Source organism: Agelaius phoeniceus, chromosome 2, assembly GCF_051311805.1.
Source record: "Agelaius phoeniceus isolate bAgePho1 chromosome 2, bAgePho1.hap1, whole genome shotgun sequence".
NCBI lineage: Eukaryota > Metazoa > Chordata > Aves > Passeriformes > Icteridae > Agelaius > Agelaius phoeniceus.
In genome coordinates this window covers 25,271,184-25,289,094 of record NC_135266.1, presented here as the reverse complement: position 1 = coordinate 25,289,094, position 17,911 = coordinate 25,271,184, and the positions used below count along the sequence as shown (strand labels likewise).

Genomic DNA, 17,911 nt, shown 5'->3' with positions numbered 1-17,911 from the left:
GTAGGTATTCCAGGCGAAAAAGTACAAAAACAGGTAAAATAAGGCTCAGGAGAGCCCCAGAGATGCTAGGACAGCTTGAGGTTCCCCTGTTCCTTGCACTGTTTTGGGAAATGGCATCCTTGGGGCAGTGCTGTCAAGCTCTGGTTCACCTGGCTGTGTGTGGGAGCACTCTGCCAGCAGCTGTTTGTGGCTCCCCATTTATCCCTGCTGCTCTCTCATCTTCCTCTCCAAGTGGCTGCACCTGCTGGTTCTGTGCTGATCAGTGCTGGTTGCCCACTGGCTTTTGGCACTGCTACACAAATGGTCCCACTGGACCCTTCCATCTGGGCCATGGTGAGTGCAATCCCTTGGGACTGGGGCTGGGCTCTCCTGGGAAATGAGGAGGCAGTGCTTGGTTCTGGCCAGCCCCAGGACAGCTTCCTTGCCAGGCACTGGAGAGCTGCCTGTGATGTGTCTTTGGAAGAGAAGCATGCTGTTAGCATGATTAATGGACTGCTGGAAAAAAAAAAAACAGAACTCAGTAAGATCTTTGATATGCTTAATATCAGTCTCATTTTCCATCTGTTTTTAAATGATTTAAGGCAAACTTTGCTGTGTTGTTGTTGGCCCCTCTGATTAGCCATGTATATTTATTGAATGGCTGTAGCATTAGGATTTTGACATGCATCAAATTTTTCCCTTCACAGCAGAAAGATGTATTCTCCCTGATGAGTGCAGCACTGCCCATCACAGGACAGCTGGGAAGGAGATGGCAGTGTCCTTTCAGTGACTCCCTCTGGCTGAATGGCTGATGAATACTGCTGGCATCTTGTTTGTCTTATCTTAAATGTTACCTTTTCTTCTTGAAGGCTAGCCAACACAAAAGTAACCGTGAAGGCTGCGTTTGCAGATGACTTTGACACCTCCAGGGCTGTTGCAGCAATTATGGACCTCATTCACCATGGCAACAGACAGCTTAAGGCTGTTACTAAGGTAACCCATTAGGATACAGAGATCAGAAAATGACAGCTGTCCACTGTCCTACTGCTTAATGCAGACAGATTAGTTTATTGTTCACATAAGAAACCAGCAGAAACAAAGCTCCATAAATTTTTGACCTTAATGGAGCCCATTTGTCCTGACCCTATCACAGGAATTGTGCATGGCTATTGTTTTGTGCTCTGTTGTGTCCAGAGGATGTTTCTTTCCTGCTACCCTGTATTGCTTATACCTAAGGCTTTTGGAAGTCCTGAGGCTGTTGTGACCTGCTGCTAATTTTAGTGCTGGTTCTCTGTTCTTACACTGCTTCTTTGCTTAATACCCATGCACAGAAATTAAGCTAAACTGGGAAGGGTGTGGGGTGGTTGCTGCAGGGGCTTTGGCCAGCAGCCCCAGGTGCACTGGACAGTCTTGGTGGTGAGTTCAGTGCTGGGGACTGAGTGGCTTCTGCTGTCTTCTGTAACTGGCATCAGCATGAGTCTGTCTTCAGATGGCTTTTGGCAAATTAAGACCCTGTTAAGATCTCTCATACTGACTCAAATAAAGAATCTGGTAAGGACAAGATCTGAGCAATAAACACTGTCTGAAGCACTTCTGGGTTCTCCATTTACCCACAGCTCCCTTTATCACTCAAGGCAAGCACCTCAGCCTTGTTGCTGTGCTCTTTGAGTACTGGTGTCATCATGTTCACCATGTGTGTGCAGTGAAAGAAATGTTGTGTACGTGATAATAACTGGTTTTAAGGGAGAATTAACCTGTTGGTTTAGAATCTTGCCTCACTCTGGTCTGGTTTTGGCATTGGCTTTCCATTTTGTCCTTAGCCTTATCTTTACAAATAAGCAAATCTTTACAGATTAGCCTTAGCCTTATCATTACAAATGATCTTTACAATCTGAGTGAATTCCTGACCTGAAACACTCTGCAGCAGGGATCTGTAATGGCATTGCCACTCCTAGATACAACTACCCCCATTTTGTCAGTCACTGCTTGTTCCCCCTGAATTCCTCCTGTCAGTTGTTTTGTTGAGAATGGGATGGGATATTTGTGGGGCAGCTGACTTGGATTTCTGGTTGAGGTGGTGGAGCTTTTCTGGGTACATCCCAGCTGTCTGGAGTGTTCCCTCTTCATTACATATGTAGTAAAGTAAAATTCCTTAAGAACTGTGAGTAAATCCACATAACTACTTATTCCTCTCTTTAGCCTTCCTGCTAAGCATTTCCCACCTTAGATGGCACACTCCTGCTCCTTTCTCCCAGTGGCTTGCTCCAGCTCCTCCCAGTTCAGACCTTCCTATACATTTTAGACTATAGCTTATCTCAGGCCTTAGTGAAGATGTCAGATAAAATCCAGTACCAGCTGCTGATTAGCTTGTGCATGTCATCACTCTTATTTTTTAGACAGGGGTTAGTCTCTTAAATGGCTCCTCAGTCTGTCATTTAATCCTTATTGTATTGCTGCTGCTGATTGCTGCTGCTACCAGGGCATGACAAAATGCCATACACTATCTCAAAGCGGCCTCCACATGGATCAAATCAATAAGATACTCAAAGAATTTGGTTTTAATCTTTTATATTACAGGTGTCCATGAATGTGGGATTTTGTTCTTTTTATTTTGTTTCCATACACACAGCCCTTTCATGCCCAAAGTGCTATTTTTAGTTCTAATTTACTGCACACGTGTAATGTGTGGCAGCTTCTCACATCTCTTCTTGCTGCACAGGCTGGTGATCAGCTCTTCCCTTCCCTTGCTTACTTAAATCCCTTCCCTTTGTGCTGTGAGGTGCTTTTGTATCTCTGTAAGATTGCTTGTCTGGGCAGGTGTTCCTGATAGAGGTAGATCTTTATAATTAGTAGTAGTTTTCCCTTGTGGACTAAGCTGCAGAGAGATGCTGGGCTCTGTAATATGTATTGACTGGACAATCTCTTTTGAGTGTTTTCTTAACAGGATGCTGGATCTCCTAGAAGCTCTGTTGTGTATGGAAGCATTATTTCCTATATTGAAGGCTTTTTCAGTGCCCTTGGGATGTCCTTTGAGGAAAGACAGGTAATGAAATATCTCTTCTATGTGTTCGAGGATATGGTAGCAGCCCCAGTGTTTCATAGAGTGCTTTCTGAAAGCATGGGATGTAACAAAGTTATTTATGGTTTTAGTAAACCTTTCTGCACTGCTTGCACTTTCTCCTCTGATGTTTTAGGAGAGTGTACGAGCAGGTGGAACAAAATGGGGCCTTTTTAGTTCTTGGAGGTGTTCCCATGTGACTTCTGCACCACCACTTTTGCTGTGGAAATGAAAGACTGAGGAATGAAACAAGAAAAAGTTAGCATTGGAGGCATTTGCATCGTCCTGTTATGTCTGGCTTTGCTCAGCTTTTCCTCTTCTTCCTGATGGTTGCATCCAGGGTGGCTTTGATAGCTGTGTGAATATTTGCAGTTGTGAGGGGTCCCACTCCTCTGCAGAAAGCCAGGGGAAGGGGCTGCTCTGCCTTGAGCCATGGGGGGGATGTGGGGAGGGGAGGACAATGAGCTTACATAACTAGTTCTTGGAAAGATAGGAATGGGGAGAGGAAAAAAAAAGGAGAGAACAGCTCAAAGCAAAGTACTGAATGGGAAGAAGAGTCATCAATATGGGGGTGATATCCCAATGTATGGAAGCATTTAAAATGACACAAGGTGTTGGAGAATAGCAGGGTGTTCTTTGCTCCTCTCCTGCTCAAATATGCAGCTGAATGCAAAGCAGTGGAAAACTTTCTGTAGAGAAACTGTTCTGCAAAACAGAACAGTTATTTTGGGGAGGGGGACAAGAGAGTAAGAAAATGTAACATTATTCATCCTTTGAAAATCAGGCAGTATAGTGGTAAATGTTTTTATTTAGTTTGCCTCCATGGATTTTCTCACAAAATTTCTTTCAAAACAGTGTCTGGATGTGATTTGGCTGTGTGTTACTCCTCACAGCCCATAGTTTGCATGTTAATTTTTAGTGGCATACTGAACATTTACATTTTTTTGTTAGCTGGATGGCAAAGTCATTCCTCCAGATTCTGGGCTGTCTATATGCAGGCATCTGTTGCACCTATATTTTTGCTGAAACAAGTATCTGAATGCTTCTCTTTGTTTTAGGCTGTGCTAGTCCCTTTCTCTGTGTGGCAGGAGGATCAGCAGAAGATGCTGGTCTGAGATAAGCAGGAAGAAAGGAGCAGCTCATCAGACTCCTCTCTGTTCCTCTGCTCTTTCACCTTGCAGTAAAGGAATCTGTCTAAATCTTCATCAGAAAGGTCCATGGGCTACCACAGTTTAGTAAATAAAATGGTGTAGGAGTTGCTCCCTGACTCTGAGACCAGCCAGAACAGCTCAGCATCCAGCCTTTCATGCCTCTTAGCCAGGTAGCCCCAGGCATGCAGCTTGCCAGGAGCAGTCCCTGACCACAGTGGGTGCTGCCACGTGTGGGAGAGGGCTGCCTGGCCTGGACACTGCTTGCTGACAGTGCAGAGGATACAGGCAGCAGTGTTTGGGCCCCCTTGTTTGGATGTTTGCATGTAGCCTGTGGGTCTGTCTTGCTCCTGAGCTGGGATTCATCTCAGCTAATCAGCCTAATGTAGCTGCCTGTGCTTCTGAAGTATCAGTGGGGATGCTAAGGAATGGCTCATCTCAGTCTAGTGGCTGTATTAATAAGAGAGCCTGTCTCTCTCTCTGCATTGGCAAGAGAAGATCTTATCCACAGGGAGGTAAGATGGATCCATGTGGAAGGGTGATGAGTGAAAGCCATTGTGCCTGTTTTAGAGCTGGGAAGCTTTTGCTCTCCCAAAGAGTGCAGTCCTGAGTGTATTGCAGGTGCAGCTGGGGCCAGTCTGTGGAGTAAGAAAGGGCCAGAAATTTGAGATCAGCCCTGAGAGGCTGTTTTATGTGGCAGACTGGTTCATCTCCTAAAGCTGTTCTTCCTTTTGAAGGCTCTCACTCCAGTAGGAGCCTGGTTTGACCTCTTTCAGTGGTGTTTCTAGAGGCATGTTTCTTGCTCCCAAAGCCATTGTGGCTTTCCCTTCTGTATTTAACTATTTATCCTGCCACAGGTTACTGTGGAGTGTTTCTGACACTTAGATTTATTACCTTTTTCAATCTCTTAAACTTCTTTAGTATGGTTACATGTTTTGAAAGCTTGAGGAATTCACTGCATTTCACACTCTTATCTTCAATAGCTTCCCTCTCACTTCCTCCTCCTGCTCCTCTTTTTTGTCTGTGACCTCTGAAGCTCTGCTCCCTTTCATTTCCATCCTGCTGTTTGGTGACTAAACCCAGACCCTTCTGACTTTAATTACTCAGCAGCCCTTCTGCTCCCAGATGATGTTGCTGCCAGGAGCTTTGCCCATGGCCTTGGTGTGCTTTGTGCTCCCACTCTCGTGTCCTAGTGATAAAACACCACGGTGAGGTTCTCTTGTTTCTTGGAGGTTTTTCCTTTTCCTCCCCTTGGGAGTTTGCCTCTAATGAGAAACAGGGATGGTGTCTCTGCCAAGAGCAAGACCAGGAGCCTGGCTGTGCCAGTGCTGAGGAGTGGCCTTCCTCTTCAGCTGACTGCCAAGCTCCCATCCTGGCAGCTGTTGGAGCAGGACTGAGTCTGTTCCTTTGCTGAGCATTGATCAGTGAGACTCCTGCCAAGCCAAAGGAGGCCAGGGAAGCTTGGAAGTGGCTGAGGGGAGGAAGGGGCTTGGCTGCAGCCAGGAAATATCCATGCCCTGTGTGCAGTAGCTGCTGCTTCTCTCAGCTTTTTTTGAGTGGCTGAAACTTTGGGTAATGTGGATCAGATGAAAGTTCTGTGGATTTGGGAAGGGTTTCTAAAGATGAAGGGAGAAAGGATAGGATGGACTGGAGACTTAAAGGCAAAATACTTACTTTTCCTGGTTTGTGTTTCCTGAAGGAGGTCTGGAGCTCAGACAGAGTAAGGGGCTGATGTATTCTCTGTCTTTGGACTTCTACAGCCAAGGAGCTGTCTGAGCTGGTGGCTAGGCTTCCCTTGCTGTTTTGGATTCCTGTTGCCAGGCCTTTCTTTACATTAACTTATCAGATCCCTTTTTAAGTTATGTACGTTTCTGGCGTATCCGGGGTGGAGATGAGTTCTGCTGTGTGTTGTGTTCATGTGAGAGCACTCTGCTCCAAGGTAAATGCTTTCTTGTGCAGGAATATGCTGAATTACTTCCAAGTGTGACTCCACTGTAACTTTTTGTCCAGCGTTAGTGAGACAGTGACATTTTAACCCTACCAATATATGGAAGATGCACAACCAAGAGAGGTGATAAAGTCTCACATTGCTATGGAGATGAGGTTGATTTTTTTAATCTCAGATGTTTGTAAAGCCGTCTGTTTGATTTCTAGGCGGCTGTGGGAGGAGACAAGTCTGCAGTGCTCTCCAATGTCATTGAAGAGCTGGTGAGGTTCCGCTCCAAGGTCCGGCATTACGCGCTGGCTCTGCCTGAAGCAGCGGACGCTGCGCCAGTGGAGGGTGCTGCAGGAGCCCAGGGATCCAAACAGGAGCAGAAGGAAAAGAGGAAGCAGTTAATGCAGGAGAGAAAGCCCCTCTTGGAGGCTTGTGACAGTCTGCGTGGAGACCTTGCTGCCTTTGGAATCCACATCAAGGTAGAAGACAGTGACTCTCAATCACTTTTTAAGATAACACATATTTTTGTCCTTCATTCCCCTTCAGCAGCTTGTGGTGTGGTGCCCTGCTCCCTGTGTGACTGCAGTAGCAGGAGGTGGAAGTCAAGTCCTTGTTTGGCTATACTTCTCTTCTGCTGCCTTCTCTTCTGCTTCCCCTCAGCCTTGTTGTTGTGTTTCCATGCAAGCCACTAATAATCTCATAATATTCAGAAATCTCTAAGTTGCCCAAGTTCAGTCCAGAAGGAAGGGTGTGAGTAATGTGTGCAGCTTTAAAGATTGCAAAGGAACTGGAAAGTAAAGCAAGATGACTTGTGAAAATAATGCCTTCCTTCTACCTAGCCCACACTTCCCACCAAAAATAAGTCTTCATGAGAAAGTCTCTTCCATCTTCAGCAGCTTCATTTCCAATTGTTCCTGAGCCATGGAGACTCTGCCCAATTCCTGTACCACTCCTCTCTCAATCCTGCTTTCTACTTTTAGCCTACACCTAATGCCACTGTTCTTTTCCATTATCTCAACGGCATCTCTGGCTTGGGAGAAGACCCTCTATGGCATTACTGCCTTCTCCTGGTTCCAAGGACCTGCATTATTTCCTTAAGTGCTGCTTCTTCCAGTTCCTCTGGTCATTGCCCTTCTTGCCTCTGTGAGGCGAGGGTCAGTGTTGCTCCTTGAGTGCAGAATAATCCTTTGCATTCTCTCCCTCCATCCAGTTTATACTGTCCATTTTTCCTTTCCTTGGGAATGGATGCTGGCAGGTCTGGTTCCATAGTTCTGCCAGTGGGAGGATGGAAAGCACAGTGACATCAGGGAGTGGCAGCACACATGCTCCAGCTGCTGAGCCTGAGGGCTGTCACTGGTCACCGCTCCTGTTGGAGCGCAGCGCGGTCGGCGCTCTGCTCTCTTGGGGGGCAGCGAACATGCCAGCACAATCCGGGGTGAGGGCCAGGGCGTGGTGCTGGTGGTGGTGAGCTGCAGCTGAGGAAGGAAACTGCAACATCTGCTTCCTTTAACTTGTTTGTAAATCCCACTACACTCACCTGCCAAGCAAGTTGCAAATCCAAACAACTGCGCTGAGACAAAGTCTTGGAGAAGCAGCCTGCCTTTTCATCTATTGGGAAAATGCTGCAGCTCCACCTCCATCCTTTTGCAGATCTGTTTTGGTTTGTTTTTAAGGAGATTTACATTTGAAAACCCCACAAATGAGCCAGGATTCAAACCATTCCATTCATTAAAAAAAAATTTAATAACATGAAGCTCAACATAATTTGACCCAGACTAGATTGCTCCAGAAGACAAAGCACAAATGCACTTAGGAGCACACACAGAGCAAGCATCCAAAGCTGAACTCCTGCTTTTTTTGCTGATACTGTGGAAGTGTCTGAAGGTGTGTTGTGAAGTTAGCTTACACCTTGCTTTTGCAGATCCCAAAGAGTCCTGCAAGCTGAGTGATGCAGCTCTGCAATTACTCACACAGGCTCACTAAATCATGTGTGCAAGGAGACACAGCCTACACAAAGCAGGACTCTACCCACCCTCTTGCTCAGCATGAGTCTGCCTGGCTGGGGCAGCTGATGCCAAAAATGTCCTGGTAAAACAGCACCTAACAGGGGTCCTGCTTGCCTAATAATTGCTTGAGGAAGTTATGTGAATTTCTCATTTCTGCCCAGCCCCTCATTTCCACAAAATGTTTTGAGCCTCACACTGTTCATGCATTAATGCCAACACACTGCCCTCTGTCACGTGAGGCTCAAGCAAGGCAGCGACTTCTGAAGTCCATGTGCAGGTGGAAAAGCAGCAGAACAGATGAAGCAGACAAGCTTCAGCTCCATCCAGTGCAGACTGGGACCCCCCTGGTTGGAGGCAGGGCAGGAAAGGGGTGGCTTGAATAGAAGCCTAATTTTCTTAAAAATCAGCTTTGTAGAAAGGGTAGTTCCTCTTTCAGGTTCTAGCTTGTGATTTCCCTAGTCTGGTTTCTTCTGTCAGGTTGCTCATTGCAAAGGATGTTGGCTGAAGTTACATATCTTGCAACAGACTGATTAAAAAAATCCATGTGTCTTTTCTTGTCATTGTGGCATGCTTGGAAGCTGTGCTACCAAGTGAAATGTATTTAGGCATCAAAAAGTTTTCATTTTCATGTAAAAAAAGATTCAACAATTCCAGCTGCTCTCATGAGTCAGCACTCATGGAACATCATTGTGTGTCAATGTTCAGATTAACTTTAATTTTCAACCATTGCAAACAGCTGGTTCTAAATAGAATGTTCAATTTAGCTGTAATATTGCCTTTCAGAAATATTACAGTATCACATTAGATAGATTAAAATCAACAGGCTTCTGTCCTGAGTTCAGATCAGACATGGTCAGCAGTACATTCATATGTATTGAAGAAACATGAGCCATTGAGACTTGAAAATACAATTGCATGAGTTGAGTGTAGCTACTCATGTGAGAGGCTGCACTCCCCTGCAGCATTCCATGCTGAAGAGGTGACATTTCTACTCTGTATTTCTTCCCTCTGAGCTAGGAAAAATTGTCTAGTTTTGTTTCAAACTCTGAGCATTATTAGTAGCAGTGGCATTCCTGTGAGATTATATTCCCACCTCTTTTGCTCAATTGAATGAACAGCTTTGCTGAGTGAATCTTGGTTAAAAAACCTGTGATCCACTTGGGCTGGACTGACCTGCTTACTTTCTCTTACAGGACAGAGCTGCTGTTTCAACCTGGGAAATTGTGGAAGGAGGGCAGACAGAGAAGCAGACTGAGAAAAAAAGCTGATCCTTCATCCTTGGACTTGTTTTTTATTTCAGCTACTTCAGCAACTGTTGTAAATACTAATTCTTTCAAAATAAAATCTGTTGAACAGAATGGCTAAAAAGGATAGCATGTAATTTGAGGAAAACTGTTGGCACTAGTACTTGGTAAATAAATACAGGCCTTGCAGCACAGGTGGTGGAAGCATCCACAGTGCAAGGCAGCACAGGAGCAGCTGAGCTGATTTAACACCATGAGGCATGGGTCTGTTCTGCTGCAGGAACTGCCCCAGCCCAAAGGCTGTGTCACCTGCCCTCAGCCCGTGCTGCTGACCTGACACAGAGTTTAAACATTGAGAAGGCAGAGGCAAGAACTTAGGCCTGTCTTTAAGATGAAAACACTTAAGTTTTATGCCTGTTGGTCTGACAATTCTGTTCCTCTCAGACATAGGAATGGGGGATACTTTTAACCTCAAAGTATTTCCTTATTGCAGTGGTGCTGCTTTGATCCTGTGAAACCTTTACCTGTAATATGATGGTATCCAGTTACCTGTAAGGCTTGGTACTTTTGTTTGCTTTTGCACAGAATACAAGGAGACTTCTCTAGCACTGGGAGTGTAGCACGCTCAGGATCTCTCCAGAATTAGGAAGATAAAATTAGGATATATATATATGTATATATATATTAGTATAAAGTATATTTAGTTTTTACCTGTTCAGTTACCTTTTTGCTGGCCATGGCTGTTGTGGGTATGGGCAGAGCCTCTCTTACACCTGAGGTGAGCTGTGTTCTAGGGCCTGTGTTGATACAGGGCTGGTACTTACCTGGTACCTGCACTTTCTTTAAATCAGTTTACAAAAACGTAAGAACCAAAAACATGGGTTCATCTACAAAGCACTTATGTGTTTTCAAAGTGTCTGTTCATAAGGATAAAGGCTTTCTTTTATACTGTTGAGAATAGAATGTGTAGCTTGTTTTCTGCTTCCTTTCTCCATTATCTCTACTTCAGGAGAAGAGTGGGGTGTCTCTTCATTCAGCACTGGGGCACAGGTGCTTATTTGACACAGCTGGTATTGTACATTTGCTCGTGGCAGTGTTGTTCCAGCAAAACAGTGAATGGTGAGCAGCAGCTCAGCTGCTGTGGGAAATGGGATCAGCACACACCAAACAAAGTCCAGTCCATTTGCTATTATTTTTATTTCCTACCAAAAGAAACTGCTACATTTCCAGAATGTTTAAAAATTGTAACAATTCGTATACATTAGTGAATAACGGAGTTACAACTTCTGTGTAGCTTTAAAACCAACAGGGCAAGTTGAAATCTGTACTGAGCTCTGTTAATTGATTGACTTTGCCTACTCATCATTATAATACCACTGATGTTCTAATTACAAGAAAAAAAATCACTTATTTTAAAGGCAGCAGCTGTTTTAAAAATCAGTTTTACCTTTCTGATTTAATTTAAAAGTAGTCAGGTTTCTCAAATACATTTAAGGGGAGGATTAATAGCTTAAGTTTCCTCAAAGATGCAGACAGTTTACAAAACTGCTTAAATTAAACACTAAAACCTTATTTCTTAAGAGTAGTCTGTGAACCCTCATAGACCAACACAAGCAAACACTTAAAAACCTATTTTAAAAATAGGTAACTGGTTTAATAAGAAAAAGAAAAATGCATCAGGGTGAGGTAGTAGTCACAGTGCATCCATAAACACCAACTCTAAGGGCTGAAGGGAAATACTTGGAGTAGCCTTTCTGATTCTGGGTGCTTTCTGCAGGCAGCTATTGCAAGGAATGAGAACAGTCTGACTGGTCTGAGACACCACATTCCAGCTGAGAGCATTGCAGGGGTGGCTGTGCTGAGCAGGAAACATCCCCTGCAGGAACCAGATGCATTATGTGCTTGTTCCAGAGCTTTAATGAGCAGCAACTCTTGGAGCTGGACTGGAGGGTCAAGGGCAGCACCCATTTAAATTTACTTTGCATGAACTTGCCTCCCTCTCCAGTCAGGTTCAATCTCTACAAGCTTTGACTAAATCTCCAAAAATTTAAGGAATGGTCCTGTGCAAAATCCCACAGAAGTTCTGCTTTACACCTAATGCTTGCCTGCTCTGCCAGTGTGCCAGATCAGTGTGGCCCTGACAGTGGCTGTCTGTCCTGCAAAGATAAGTAAAAGCCTCTATGCTTTTTGCTCTAAAATCTTCTGCTTTTTGCAGTGCTAAGGACTGCACCTGAAGCTCAAACACAGACCACCATTTCTGCTCCTGCCTTTGACTTGCAGCACATGCCTGCACTGTGCTGCGAAGGCACAGGTACGAGCCCTGGGCTGCCTTTTGTTCCTCCAAGTTGTATTCCTGCTGGCTCACTGCTGTCCACCTACAGATGTGTGTGCTGGGCTGCTCTGAGCTCCAACCCAGCAGGCAGCTGCAGTTGTAGAAGCACTTCACTGTTCCATGATCACTGAGAGCTGAACCAGTTCTGCTGGGTATCACTGAGTTTCGTGCCCCACCTAGTACCTCTCCAAATGACAATTTCACAAGTTCATTGTGCTGAGTCAAGACCAGATAAAGAAACAGAAATTTATTTCTTTTCCAGGCAAGCCTAATTATTGTTTAATGAATTTTACTGCCAAGATACCTATAGCATATCTTTATTCTGCCAAGGAGGAACTTTAAAAAAAAAAAAAAGAAGACATTGCAGGAAGGGATGCCTTGTCTAAATGAATGCTGCCTCTAGGACCGGGAATGGGAAAAGGCAACTAATTACATTCAAAATCTACAGCAACTCTCATGCATTCCCTTTCCAAAGAGGCTTACTTCTTGCTTCTTATTCTACTAGCATGGCAAAAAATGAAGTGTAATAGCTAATTATAGACAGAGGGTCTAAGAATGACAAGTGACAACCTTGGTGAAATCCAAGAAATTCAGTTGAGCTGGTGGAAGAATTTCTTCTAAGTATCAAGTGCATTTTTTTTTTTTTTGCTGTTCACACTTTAGTTATTGCTCAATAACTATCAAAAAGAACAGAGGAATACTTTCAGTTCAGTTTTATTATATTATAACAGATCTGCAACTACAGCTTATTTCAGCCAAAACATTTTTGTATCCCAAACTCTTAAAAAATATCTACATTAATCATATTTTTCTATTCTTAAAAATAAAAAAATCTACCTAACATACCAATGCTGCTACAGTACTTGAAAGGGTGCATTATGTAAATTCTACGGTACATGTAATTACTCTTGCTTGTACATTTTCTTCTCTGCTGCTTTGGCTTCAGGTTTCAAAAAGTTTGTTAAAAGCTGTTCCAACTTCTGAAACCATGTCAGAGGCTGTCATTGAACGTCCAAATTTCTGAAAGGCTTGCTGGTTAGACTGCCTTGTGAGAGAGCAAGCTCCAAATGCAGCCACTAGAAAGGGATTTTGACTGAAAGGAAAGAAACCAAAGAACAACATTATAAAGAGAATACTCCCAACACTTCTGTGCAATCTGTGAGGTGGTGGACATCATCTTTATACCCATAAATGTTAGCAGTGCCAGGAAGGCCTCTTAAGCAAACATGTTTTCATCTCTTGCACTGAATTTGTCTGAATTTTTTAAATTAAATTCCTTCCTACCCATGGCACAGCATGTGATGAGAAACGCCACCAGGGCCAAAGCACCCAAAATGCCAACAGGCTTAAGAAGTGGGGAAGGTGTTCCATGTCTAGTTTAACTGATGTGAAGCTTCATGCTCTCCTTCAGAGGAAGACTGAAGGCTCACCTGACAGCCTTTCAACCCCCTTTCCTCTCCATTCTCTGGGTAACTCCATTTAGATTTTGTCTTGCAGAGGTGGGGGAAGGTCATGGGGATGCAGACAAGAGATGATTTTCAGGAGGGCCGTACAGACTGCTCCAGGGCCTTCATTAGATCAGCTTAAAAGGGTTACAGTGGCAAGTGAAGACCACAACACAAGCTAAAGCACTGCTGTAATGCCTCCTACACACTTATGAACTGCCCAAGAGTGTACCCAGACCCAGATCTGCAATGCTGAACCTCCCCCACAGAAGCCAGCACACTCCAGAGCCACCTCCACCCTTCACCTCCAGAGCATCTTTTCATAGGCTGGGCCATGGGAGTCACTTCTGCTGCCTTAAAACAGAAAACAACTGCAGAATAGTTCAGCAGCCAGTGCTGTGCTTCAGGTCTGGCTGATCAGAAACCTCACAGAAACCTCAGCTGAGCATTGCTGCCTGGAACACACTGAAGACCTCCTGACTCCTGCCAAGTGAGAGTTTTGTGAAGGATCCCAATGTAAAACACAGACAAAGCAGGACATGACTTTACAATTAGGTGCTAGCTAAGCAAAATCTCCATGTACTCATCAAGGTGCAGGAGTATTTAAGGCACCTTGAGAGTTAATCCTGGATGCCCAAATAGTGCTCTGAAACATGAGCTGTGTACAGGCTCCTGGGCTCAAAGCTGCTAAAGCACCAAACACATCAGCATTCTCAAGTGAGGAATCCTACCTACTGTGCCACTAGCACCCCTGAAAGCCAGCACAAAGTCAGTGCTTGAAAACCTCTCTGTACAGACCCATTCTGAAATGCCAGAGGCAGGCTCAAGCTGGAAGGACTGGCTGGACTGCCTGCAGTGCAGTCTCCAACTGGATGCCCTGACTCACTGAACCCAGAAAGCTCCTCCTTTCCTGCAACACATGAGGTAGGCAGGATTGGTACAGCAGGTGTCTGTGAAGGGTCACCTTAACACCACTGCAGGACACACAATGCATTGCTGATGCCAATTGTACTTTTTCTTCATCTATAAAATAAAGGAGTTTCGGAGCGAGCTGTTTAGAAAAGCCACAGGAGCTCAAGTCAGGAGAGCCTGGAAAACACATGCTGTGTTTGCTAATCTCTCCAACAGTTTAATGCTGCTGTGCTGTACCCCATGCAAAAATGAAGTCACTCTTTTAATGACTTAAAACAGAATTCCTCCTTTAGTGGCAGCTGCAAATTCAGATACCCAGAATGACAAAGGAAACCAAGATTGTGTATGTTATATTTCAGAATTTTGAAGCCTGAGGCACCTTGTGCAGTGCCCTTGTGGTAACACAAACACAGCCTGGATAACTCCCAGGGATATCTGATACTGTGCACATGCAGCATCCCAAAGACTACAGGTCTGCACTCCTCAAGCTTCCATAGCCCCTGACCTACTGAGAAAAGGAACTGTAACTCCCTGACTGCTAACATTCCTTTCAACTTCATTAGAAGCTGATGCTTGCACAGAAAGACTCCATGACTATCTGAACCAGCTAGTTCAGCAGGAACTGACATCATTTAACTAAAAAGCCAAAAGCCATCTGCATGGCTGCTTTATGTACAACCAGGGTGGACTGCCATTTGGCCTTAAAAGATTTACTCTCTCTGAAATTGTATTTTATTTGCAAGTTTCAACATACCTGCTCCTCTGAATTACACAGCAGGAGGATTCACAAAAATAGAAAAAAGAAAGCCAAACAACGTCTTTTGAATTACAGAGATGTTATTGCCAATGACTACCATGTATTTATCCTTTCTACTTTCTGCCTACATTCCAAAGTTTTGAAAACACATACCTCATACTTAAATGTCCTTATGAACAGATCCAGAGGCTCTTCTTCTGCCTCAGACTTGGGAGATGTTAGATTACTGAAAGGTTTGTCTTACTATAATTCTTACTGTTACGTAGATTGTTCTAGAACACCCTTATACTTTTTAAAAGTACATGTATACTTTCTTACCAAAATCTCCAATTTCATTTGGAAATTCATATAACAGCAGGTCTACAACAGTTGCCATAGGTGAACACAAACTCACAGCAATTAAGTTATTAATTAATATTCATACCCATTTGTTTTTTCAGCTCCAGCAACAAATGCCCAGTGTGCCAAGACGCCAAGAGAACCAGACAGGAGGTCCCCCTGTCCCCCACATCTCCGGCTGCTTCCTTCGTGGCTGCACACAAGAACTGTGAACACACAAACCAAAGGCAGTCAGGTGCTTTGATCCCTCTGCCTACAGTGACAGCACTGCAGCTGCCAGGGTTACCCTCTGAGCCACACAGCAAGCAACAGGTGGGAGACTTAACACAGGCAGCAGAATACACTGAAATACACTGTTCTTAAAAAAAAAAAATTGCATTAACATTTTTTAAATACTTTTCTCATTACCTTTTAATCCTTTGCAAGTAACATTGCACAATGTGGACACTTTTTCCACTTCACTCAGCCTGCACAGGTGAGTTTAGTTATTCATGTGGCATCATGAGCCATCACCCCAAACTGACCAGGTCCTTCCACAAAGCCATTACACAAACATAATTCTTCAGGGTCTCTGACCTTCAGAGTTTGCCAGTGTAAACCAATGTGTTTACAAAAAGCAAATGCAAAACAGAACTAAAATCTCAAATGTTCTACTGTATCCATCATGAAAATATTTTATTGAAACAACCCTTTCCTTAGGCTTTGTAAAAAGAACATGCAAGACAGATTTATTTTTGTTCTGCCAATCGACAGTGTCCTCACCATCCCTGTACGTTTCTGTCAGCACTGTCACTGTGGATAAGCTGTGTCAGGATATCAGATGTTACACTTCTATTTTAAATATACAAAGGACCTTGATCAAACTGATCTCTTTGTGTAGCTTTAACTATGAGGAACACACAAATGGTTTCACTACATTTAACTCCTTTGTTCTCCACTCTCAACAAGCCCAAGCAGGAAGCTTGGAGGACATATAAGGCACATAAAAAGAAAATAGCACCAATTCTGCTACCCTTCTCCAAGCTCTCTTGTGGGTATATACCTACCCTTAGCTTTTTCCTTGCTTGGTTCTGAAGAAAAAAAACCCCAGGAGAAATTATTTTCCTCTCCTAGGAGGATGGAAGAGCTGGCAGAATCATGACTGGCCAAGTGTGATCCTTAGCATCTCCAGTCAGCTACTGCAGGATTCAGGACTGTGCACACAATCCCTTGTGCTGCTGGGCATGCCAAATATACCAGCAAAGGATAAAGCAAGAGCAGGCATTGCTTGGACAACAGCTCTTACCTCAAGCCTGGGTTCAGTTTCTCCAAAGAGTATAAACAGAATAGCCCAGGTGTTTTAGAGGGAGTACTGCCCATATTTTTAACATTTGAAATAATTTTTCTTTTTCAAACTAATGGAAAAAATTTGCACAGAACTGAAGGACTTGCAGATACATCTTTCTAACTAGCAAATGGTAAAAAACTACATAATGCCAATAAATCCCTTCCAGTTTGTTATGTGCAACAGCAAAGAATTGTACTTCACTTCCATTTCCTAGTGATCCTTCCAGCAGTGACTGTGGGGCTCCCAAGGCCAGGCAGTTGTGCGTGTTTGGTGCCACTGAGAGGGCAAAGATTCATTAGTCACCAGGAGCACAGCACCACTGCAGCCCTGCCAGCAGTTCATTTCCCAATCACTCTTCTCCCCTTCCCCCTCCCCCTCTCAAATTAAGATTCTGGATGTGTTTCTCAGTGAGCAGTAGCTAATGTCAAATTTCACAAGTGTAATGCCCTTCTGAGTTAGCTATCTGAAGAAGGTGTGCCCTTTTAGGTGGAGTGATTTATTCTTATTTTTATTTTAAATACAGTGCTTTGGAGAAATTACCTCCAATTCTACTACTTTGAAGATGTTATCTCACAGGATTTTCACTTTGAGGGCTTGAACTGCTGGCAGGAGGCAGGATGGAAATCCTCTGTTCAAAAGCTTTGGGGCCTTCTGACTGACAGCTGAGCACAAGCCCCTGCTTATTAGCTGTATGTCACCATCTGCCACTATTCTGTAGCCCCACAACCTTCCAGTCATTTTTGAGCTGTACAGGAAAGCAAGATCTCAAACTAGGCCAATTATAATACTCTGTTAAAAAAAAAAAAAAAAAAAAAAAAAAAAAAAAAGAAAAGTGGTCTTTTGTTTGTGGTTTTAAAAAGTAAGTCTCAAATATGTGCAGACTACCTCACAGGCAACAATAAAAGCAGACCTTTGTACTCTGCACACAGATGCTGGAAAACAAATCCTTGGAATACCTTCAAAGAATCAGAACTAGAGGAAATTCACTTGAATGAGGAGGGAGATATAACACAATTCTTGTGCAGCGACTTGGCTGATCAAAGAACATCTCAAAATAAAAGGATGATGAACATGACGACAGGCAATGGGAAAAGGATCTAAAAACACTTCTGAATTACAGCCATTATTAAGAGCTTTTAAAATCTAAGAAGGAGTCCCACAGTGGCATCAAGACAAACTGCTACACTGCCAAATCAACACGGGATACTTTTCTCACCCTTCTCCTAGAGCAGCAAAACAGAACTGCTGTCTTCACACTCTGCCAGTGAACATCCCCCAGTGCATGTCTGAGCCTGCTCTGAGGACCCTTCCAGCAGCTCCTTCAGGACCACAGGGGTGATGGCTTTAGGTTGCACTGAGCACTCACAAGCAGTGGCAATGTTACAAGACCTTGATTAGCTGGACATGGCTGAATAGTCAGCTGGGATG

The 17,911-nt window shown here is 43.9% G+C and overlaps 2 protein-coding genes across 12 annotated transcripts in view; one reads left to right on the top strand and one right to left on the bottom strand.

Annotated features, from left to right (window-relative positions):
* The window catches only part of CARS2 (cysteinyl-tRNA synthetase 2, mitochondrial), a 35,161-nt gene extending 25,676 nt beyond the window's left edge, over positions 1 to 9,485 (top strand). For 3 of the 4 annotated variants that reach the window (XM_054653887.2, XM_054653879.2, XM_077173319.1), the window contains 4 exons: positions 849 to 972; positions 2,924 to 3,022; positions 6,340 to 6,600; positions 9,321 to 9,485. In XM_054653887.2, the coding sequence (XP_054509862.1) occupies positions 849 to 972; positions 2,924 to 3,022; positions 6,340 to 6,600; positions 9,321 to 9,395 (559 nt within the window). In that variant the 3' untranslated portion in view covers positions 9,396 to 9,485. Of the gene's footprint in view, positions 1 to 848; positions 973 to 2,909; positions 3,023 to 6,339; positions 6,601 to 9,320 lie in introns of those variants that run through there. The other variant, XM_054653894.2, reaches the window with a different exon arrangement.
* Positions 9,486 to 12,401: 2,916 nt separating this feature from the next.
* NAXD (NAD(P)HX dehydratase) overlaps positions 12,402 to 17,911 on the bottom strand; it is a 49,629-nt gene continuing 44,119 nt past the window's right edge. For 7 of the 8 annotated variants that reach the window (XM_077173315.1, XM_054628124.2, XM_054628125.2 and 4 more), the window contains 2 exons: positions 15,242 to 15,362; positions 12,402 to 12,796 (listed from right to left, as the gene is read on the bottom strand). In XM_077173315.1, coding sequence (XP_077029430.1) covers positions 12,646 to 12,796; positions 15,242 to 15,362 — 272 coding nt within the window. In that variant the 3' untranslated portion in view covers positions 12,402 to 12,645. Of the gene's footprint in view, positions 12,797 to 15,241; positions 15,363 to 17,911 lie in introns of those variants that run through there. The other variant, XR_013180804.1, reaches the window with a different exon arrangement.